Source organism: Parus major, chromosome 14, assembly GCF_001522545.3.
Source record: "Parus major isolate Abel chromosome 14, Parus_major1.1, whole genome shotgun sequence".
NCBI classification, from domain to species: Eukaryota; Metazoa; Chordata; class Aves; order Passeriformes; family Paridae; genus Parus; species Parus major.
This window is the reverse complement of record NC_031783.1, coordinates 14,453,630-14,462,193: the sequence shown is the minus strand read 5'-3', so window position 1 is coordinate 14,462,193 and position 8,564 is coordinate 14,453,630. Positions and strand designations below refer to the sequence as shown.

The 8,564-nt window shown below is 50.5% G+C and overlaps 1 protein-coding gene across 2 annotated transcripts in view; it reads right to left on the bottom strand.

Moving 5' to 3' along the window:
- Window positions 1–8,564, bottom strand: part of LMF1 (lipase maturation factor 1) — a 143,557-nt gene that overhangs the window by 91,598 nt on the left and 43,395 nt on the right. For both annotated transcript variants that reach the window (XM_015642937.3, XM_033517853.1), the window contains exon 4: window positions 6,058–6,206. In XM_015642937.3, the coding sequence (XP_015498423.1) occupies window positions 6,058–6,206 (149 nt within the window). The remainder of the gene's footprint in view (window positions 1–6,057; window positions 6,207–8,564) is intronic.

Sequence of the window (8,564 nt, the reverse complement as noted above, 5' to 3'; positions counted from 1 at the left end):
TGCTCAGAGGGTTCTGACCCTGCCAGTGACCCTGCCAGGACCTGCAGGAGCTCGGGTGAACCTGCCTGGAGCCACCAGTGCCCTGCACCAGCAGGATCCTGCAGAATTCCCAGATGTTGACTCGGCTTCCTTCAACTTGCTGCCGTTTCCCCTCCCTCCCTCAACTCCCCCCCTTAAAAAAAGCCCCTTTGGGAAGCCCCCAGCAGCATCTGGGGGGCTCTGGAGGCAGCGCTGGGTGAAAGGGATCCTGCAAAACCCTTGGCATCGGTGGCTCCTGCCTTTTCCAGCCACCAAGGAACAACAAGTCCCGCTGCCAAGGGCTATTACCAGAGAAATGGAGAGAGATCAGAGGCACAAAGGAGGTTGCTAAGGAGTCAAGTGTGGGATCCCTGCAGAGAGGAGGAGGCTGCAGCTGGGACGGCAAAGGTCAGAACATTGCAGACATCATTTTCCAAAAATTCCCATGAAGGCCGGGCGCGGGAGCCGGGAGCTGGCCCCGCCGCGCTCGCCGAGGAATAATGAGAAAGGCAGCGAAGAAAGCTCCCTTTCTTCCCTCCTACCCACGCTAATGTAATAAAACAAATTAGAATAATTATTCTCCATTTCAGGGCCATAATGGGCAGGATCAGGGCACGCCTGTCACCGAGCTGACATCTACATCCGCTGGATTCTGCTGCCGCTCCCCGCTCTTGGTGTTTCGGGATCGCCTCAATCCCAACTTCCATTTGATTCCATTTTACTGCAGGCATCCAGATTCTGTTTGCTTCCTTATTTTTGCCAGAAAGTTCATCTCCCTTCTTAGCTAATCACAGCCCCACCCTTTCCAGTAACCTTTCAAATGCCACCCACGTCCTGACACTTTTAACAGGATCCAAGAGAAAACAAAACAAGGAACACGGAGAGTTTCGCACCAACCACAAGGTTCTGAAAGGATTTGCTGCAGAGGGTTAAAAGAAATGTTTTTTAGCAGCAAAGAAAATTCAAAACAGTTGAAAAGCATATTAAATATCAAGTGATGGGTAAATAATCTGGAAGGAATCGATCCTTTTCCTGTGAAATCAGATCTCGGAGGAAGATGGACAAATCCACAGGAAAAAATGGTGATAATTTAAGGGGAGGGGAAAAAATTTGATTATTATAATTCTTTCTGCATTATTTTTTCCCCAAAACTGTCACTTTAAATGATCTTTTATCCTCCTGCAAAAGGGGAAAATAGCTCTTGTGTAGAACTGAAACAGCAAAGGATTGAAATTATTTTCTGTGTCTCTGCCTGCCAAAAACTCCTCTGTTCTGCAGCCACTTCCGAGGATGTTCCTGAACAGCTCAGAGGGGCTGAGCCTGGATTTGGGAAGGGGGGGGGAATTCTGACAGAAAGGGAAATCTGGGAAGTGAAAAAAAAAAATAAAATAAAAAAATAAATAAAGAGAAATTCTGTTTACAGGAAGCAAAGCAAAGGGAGGCACGGCCAAGTCACAAATCCCAAGTGGAAAAGATGCTCTTGGGTTTCCCTAAATTTCCCTGAACTCCCCCTAAATTCCTGCTCAGAACCTGGTGTGTGACGTGAGGAGGAGCAGAGGGAGCAGCTCCTGGGAAGGGCTCTCCAAACTGGGAAAAGGGGGAAGAAAACCCTTCCTGAGGAACCCCATCCCAGATCCCACAAGTTTTAAGGGCATCACACAGGGCAGATGTCAAGGGCACTGCACACAGAGTAGATAATTAAAGAAAAATACGTTTCTGTTATAAAGAATGAAATTATTACAGAACACACCTATTAAAGGGTCTCATTCCTAGGAAAAACCCAAAGTTTGGGATTGGGCTCATGGCCCCAGGACCCATCTGGACACAGACCCCGGAGTCCTCCCAGCCCCAACACCTGCAGCAGCCAGGCAGAGATTGGCAGCTTTAAATCTGCATTTCCTTGCTTTGGGCACTTTTAAATTAAAGTGGTAATGTGCTTTAAATCCCTCTTCCCTGGTTTTCCACTCTGCTCTTCAATCCTTTCCTGCAGAAAGCAATCAAGATGTCTCAGACTCACACTCACTGCTCCAGCCACCTTCCCTGGTAACTCATTCCATATGTCTGGGATCCTCTGAGACACAGCTCCTCCCTCATTCCCAGATTATTCCCAGTTTTCCAGCGTGCTGCTGCACCCCCCGTGCTCAAAGCTCCCCCATCTCCTCCGTGCATCCCCAGCAGGGATCATTATTCCCTGTTTCCCAGGGAAGCTGTGGCTGCCCCATCCCTGGAAGTGGCCAGGTTGGATCACCTGTGACAGCAGAAGGTGTTGGGGTTGGAACTGGATGAGTTTTAAGATCCTTTCCAAGCCAAGCCATTCCAGGATAATATTCCTTGTGCAGAACATCATCAAACGGGCACAGGAATGCTTTGGATAACGGGCACATCCCCAGCAGTGCTGAGAAATCCAGGAAAATGCTGATGGACACTGACCAAGCCCCCCTCAGGATGCAGCCTGAGCTCCCACCCCACGGCTCAGCCAGGGAATGCTGCTCCTGCAGCCCAGGGAAAGCCCAGGACATCAGGAGGAGCCTCCTCAAGCACTGAGGGGCTGGAGGATGAACCTGCTGCTCCAGGACTCTTCCCAAAGTGCCCTGGGATCCCATTCCCAGTGTTCCTGCAGTCTCCAGGTGTGCTCAGTGCTGCTGCACTCGCAGGCAGGTGTTGATGACAACTGAATTCTCACATTTCGGAGCTCGTGCTCCCACAAAGGCCCTCATGAAGAAACAGAAACTCTGGTTTATGCTTTACTTTAACAATCCCTGACAACTTTCAGGGCACAAGGAGCTACTCCAGGCTTTCCCCAGGATGGTGTTGGCAGCTCATCAGCTCCAGTCCAGCCCTGGGCAGGAATTTGGGTCTCACCTGCAGCAGGGAACTCCCCCAAATGTGGAATGGGCTCCATGAAATTCTCATCAGGCCTTGCAGGAAAAGCCCAGGACTAACCTTTTGCTGAATGGGGTTTTAGCCACAAGTTGTATTTGATGGAGAGCTCCTGAGCAAGGCTGCTGCCCAAAAATCCCCCAAAACAACCCCAAAATGAAGCAGAAACTCTTCCACCTGGGAGGAAAAGCCTCACCTTGGAAGCACAGGATGGGGATTCCACCAGAAGCTCCCCCAACAGCTCCAGGCAGAGCACTGGGCTTTGGGAATCCACAGGATTCAGGGAGATGCTGGCCCATGGAAGCACAGCTCCAGCCAATCCCTTTCTGGGGATCAGGGGTTATTAAACTTTGGGAAAAGGGCTGCCAGGAGCCCCCTGAGCACCCCCAGCCTGCAGTGAGGGCTTGGAGAAGGGGCTGGCACCACCCCAAACCCATCCACCACCGATGGAAAACCAACTCTCCAAGGCTTGGAGAGCACAGAGAGTCCCCAGGCAGCTGCAGATGACAAACACTCAGTGCCACCAAGCCAAGGACCCTGCTGGCAGTGGGGCTGCTCCTCTCGGGAAGCCCCTGGGGCTTGGCTAACACGGAATTATCCGGATTGGAAGAGAGCTCCAGGACCATCCAGCACCCCTCAACCACATCCAATGCCTCAAACACTTCTGTGGTGACTTCACCACCTCCCTGGGCAGCTCATTCCAACGCTGAACATCCCTTCAGAGAGAACAAGAAATAATTCTGGTATTTAATCTGACCCTCCTGCTGCAAGTCGAGGCTGTTTCCTCTCACCCCTGCACCCGAGGGGCGGCAGAAAGCTCAGCACACATTTCACCTCCCACCTCTGATGGCATCACAAACCCATCCCCTGCATCTCCCAAGCCTGGAGAAATCCGAGTGACAGAGAGTCACAAACAAAACGATGAAGCCATCAAACCACCGAGCTCTTCTGAGGGAAAGCAGCCCTGCAAATGTGTGTTTGCATCACTTAAACCTAACGAGCTGCTGCCTCACACAAAGAGCCCCTATTCCGAGTTCCTGGGAAGCATCCCTCTTTACATCCTGCTCTAATGGGTGATTAGGAACATCAAACATATAGATTGAATCACGTAATTATGCCTTTTAAAAAGGCAGCAATATTTGAGCTCAGCCCAGCACTCGCTGCCAATCAAACCCCGGCAGCAGCGCCTGCCTGAGCTCCTCGCCTCCCACCACAGCCGGGATTATCCCACTTCTCCCGTGCTGTGTCACCCCTAAACAAGCCCAGCCAGCTCCTCTGCACAATAAAACAAGATCTGGATGAGATTTTTTTGGGAGGAGGTTTAGCCAGGAAACGGCAAAACTCCCTAATGGTGAAATGGTTTGTGTTGGAAGAGACCCTAAAGATCATCTCCTTCCAACCTTCCCTCCAACATGCTCCTCCAAACCAGACCAGGCTTGTTCTGTGCAAAGCCCCAGGTTGTCAGAGCTCCACGTGGAAAAAGATCCCAAAAATGAGATGCTGAATGGAGGGAAAAGGGGCAGACAGGTGAAAAGTGACCATGGAAAACAGGAGAGCGCTGGGATGAGAACCTGGAGAGGCCACAGCACCTCTCCCACCCGAGGAACAGCTCCAAAATGCTCCCCTAACACCCAGCACAAGGTGCTGAGAGCCCAGCTGCCTGCAGGGAACGCTGCTTGCCTGGAGGATTTCCCAAGGGAAGCCTGGCCCGGAGAATCCCGGGAGAACCGCGGGAAAGCCAAACTTCCTGCAGGAAATGCGACCACTGCCAATCCCACCCCTGGGAAAAACTCCTTCAGACCCACTGCTGTACACACCCAGCTCCTGGCCAGCTCAGGAGGAAACCAAAGATGCCCTGGGAGCAGGTGCACCTGCATTCCAGGAGGATCCTTCCCCTTCCTGCTGCCTGCCAGCGCCGTTCCCCCGGCCCAGGAGAAACCCTACACGAGTTTGGGCCCCAAAGCATTAAAGATCCCATCAATCACTCGCCTGGGGGGGTTCCCATTTAATGACCTTCCCATGTTTTCCTCTCCCGTGCCTGTTAGTGATACATCAGCGTCCCAGGCACACAGGGACACGTCTCTTCCCAAAAATATCAGGAGTTATTGCTCTCCTGGTAAAGAGCGGCGCGGATAACGGGAACAGAGATGTTCGGGAAGTGCTTTTCCTTCACATCCAGCCTGTCCCATAATTCAGGATATATGAGACACATCAGCAGGAAAAAAGCTTGGGCAGATCCCAGTTTAGAGGGAAAGCAGGATGGAAATTGGTGATCAGGTCAATTTTTAAGGAAATCAGGGACGTTCTGCTACGCTCGGTGTTAATTCACTCAACAATCCCCATCACAGCCGGGAACCACAGAATCCTGGGATCACTGAGCTTGGAAAAGACCTCCAAGATCATCATCCCATGGCCAATCCTGACATTGTCAACCACAGCAGAGCCCTGAGTGCCACATCCAGGCATTCCCTGAATCCAAAGGAGCAGCAAGATCCCGGATCCTCAGGGATGAAGGGCCTGTGCTGACACTTGGCTCAGATCCCGCTGGTGAAAAATGCCCCAAATAAAACCTTCTCCCTGAGATCCCTGAAAAAATTCCAAGCCAAAAATTCCAGAAAACCCAACCACTCCTCCCACAGTGATGATCCTCAGCTTTAAAGTTTTGGGATGTTCTGGAACATCCAAGCAGAGGGAGCTGACGGGAGAACACGCCTTGATTTTAACAGGGATGTGTCAGTTCCTGATGGATTCCCTTACAAGCTGCTTGGGAATTCCCTCTGGCAGCGGGACAGTTCTGCAGCAATTGTTCTGTTGTGGCAGAAAAGCAAAAATAATGGAGAAGAAATCTGGGGAAAGCTGGGAATTACCCACCAGATTCCAACATCCTTGTGGAAAAGCCACAAATGCCCAAATTCCATTTAATTCCTTTGGAAGAGGCACTCGAGTGCAGCACCAACACATCCACACGGATCATTCCCTCCTGCTTCTCCTCCTCAAAACAAAACCAGGAGAGAGCTGAAGCATCCTGAGCTTTCCCTTGAAACCAGGAAAGCTCCCAAACCAGCAGATCCTGAGGTGCTGGATTGGGATCCCAGCAATTCCCAGTTGGCACGGGACATTCCTGCTGGTGTCACCTGCAGGAAGAGAATTCCCACTCACCGCTCCGAGCATGATCCTGAAAATCAACCAGCGGAAGCTCCAGATGACAATTGTGGAAGGGGGAGAGCCCTGGGGCAGGCGGGACAGGGTCCAGAGCGGGCACAGGAATATTCCCAGGAATCCTGTCTCCAGGAGCTGTGATTCCCACCCTGCAGGGCCAACGAGAAGAAGGAAATAATTATGGAAGTTATCATGGAATTAAATTTAAATGGAAGGATTAAAGAAAACAGCAACCCAAAACCACCCTGAAGGACCTCAAGGACCACCTTGAATGATTTTTAAGGTTAATTTGGGGGAAATCAGGCACCTGCTGCCCTAAAACAGACATCCCACATCGGGGGGAGTCGGGGGGTTGAAGCCTTGGGGTTGTTCTTCTCCAAGCATAAAAGTGGGATTTTATAAAAATTAATTATTTCTATGAAGTTATTAATAGAAGAATAAAAAATGTGATTTAAGTGCCCTGGGAAGCAGCACGGGACAAGCAAGCAGAGCCACTGATTCCTCCAGTCATGGATGGATCCAGAGTGCCATGGACTGGGCTGGATTTTTACTAAAATGGGGCAGTTTCAGCTTCAAAAAATAGTGATTAAAATCCCATTAGGTCTCGTCATCATCAACATTCAGTGCAATGAGAAGCTTGGAATTTTAATCACAAGAAAAAAAAAAAAAATATATATAAAAATGGTAAAAATGGTACCAAAATGGTCCATTGGGTCAATTTTACCAATTGCTGGATTTTACACATCCCTGGATTTAACCAAATCACCCTGGACTGAGCTCAAAGCACAGCCTTGGGATCCCACCATGAATCCATTCCCATGCAAATCTGTATTTTGTATTTTCTCCTCCATCCCAGCCTATAAATATTGGAATGGTTATTCCTAGAGAGGCAAGAACACACAGCTCTGTTTTGACAGGCAAAGTCCATCCCCCACCACCTCTGGAAACTCCAATTTATCCCTGCCAAAACTAAATTGCTCCAGCTCTGTCCCACCTCCAATTATTCTGATTCTCAAGTATTTCTATGTGACAAAACTGTACTCTGAAACCATTAAAAAAAAAAAAAGTGGCATGTTGGTGAGGAGAATTCCTGAAAATTCCTTGGTGGAGCCGTTTAAGACATTGATATTCTCAGATACAGAAATTAAACCAAGCAGTGTCCGTGGCTCCTGCTCCTTCCCAAGGTTTCTTCAGGCATTTCACCAGTTTGATCCAGAACAATTCCCCTCACCCAGCCCAAAGAGGCAGAGAAACCCATTCCAAACCCATTCCAAACCCATTCCAAACCCATTCCAAACCCATCCATCCCTTGGAACCCCCTGATCCCCCACCCCAAGGTTTTTCCAGCCCCTGATTTGATGTTGTCACACAAGAAAAAAACACTTTGAATTTGCTTTAAAATATTTCCAATAACAGTCGTGAAACCTCTTTTTTTTTTTTTATTTTCCATCTTAATGTGCAAAAACCCCTTAAATCAAAACGGGATTTTTTAAACTCAGATTATTACACATCAAAGCCATTAAAAACTCCCCCTCCTCCCTCTGCACAGCCTGTGGTTCCCAGCACAGCCCCCCCAGATGCCCAAATTAATGTTTCTGGGAGGAGAAGTAAGGAATATTGTCCCAAAAGCAGCTGCAGCAGGAAAGCACCGGCTCATCCCAAAAGTGAAAGGTTAATTGTGCCTGAACCCAGCTCCGGGGCTGACTGGCACCAAAAGGGTCGTAGATCTCCCTCATTCCTGCCGGCACAAGAATCCCACTGTTATCCCTGTTTTCATATGGTAATCACCACCCTGCCCTGCTGGGGATGGTGTCGATCCAAACTCCTGCATCCCTGCGCATCCATTCCCGGGGGAGCAGCGCTGCCCTCGCCCAGCAGGGCACAGCAGCAGCTTTTCCTGCTTTATTTTTAACCCCAATTCCCAGGAAGGGGCACAGAAGGATGCTGAGATCCCGCAGGATGATTCTCCAGGAGGATGCTCCCAGCATCCCAGCCAAGCCAATCCTTCCTGGCATGGCCTGGCCTCCCTGGACCACGAGTTCAGCCTTGCACCTGTTGCTTTTATCCCGAAGGGATGGCTGGGAATGCTGGCAGCAGGCGGCACAGGGGGATGGAGCAGTGCCGGGAAGGGGACGGCGGAGCACGGAGTAAACAGCAATGCCAGCTGCTGGGACAGAGCTCTGGCATTCCCGGCATCAGCCGGCCCCAAGCCGGGATTAACTGCAAGTGCAGCCAAGGATAAACCCGGCTCGCAGGCTGGGGCAGCAGTCTGGGGCTCAAAACTCGCCCAGTGTGGGGTTAAATCCTGCCCGGCCCTGGCTGCTCCCTGCTGAGGGCACACGTGGGGCTGTGCTCCTGCCTCAGGAGCCTCACAAGGTCCTGCTAAAAACAGGTCTAGGGGCAGGCAAGCTGGGAGAGGCTCTGATTTACTCACAACCCCCTTCCTGAGGGATGGAGTCTCTGCAGCTGCCTGTGTGGGATCAGTTTTCTGGGATACATCACCCACT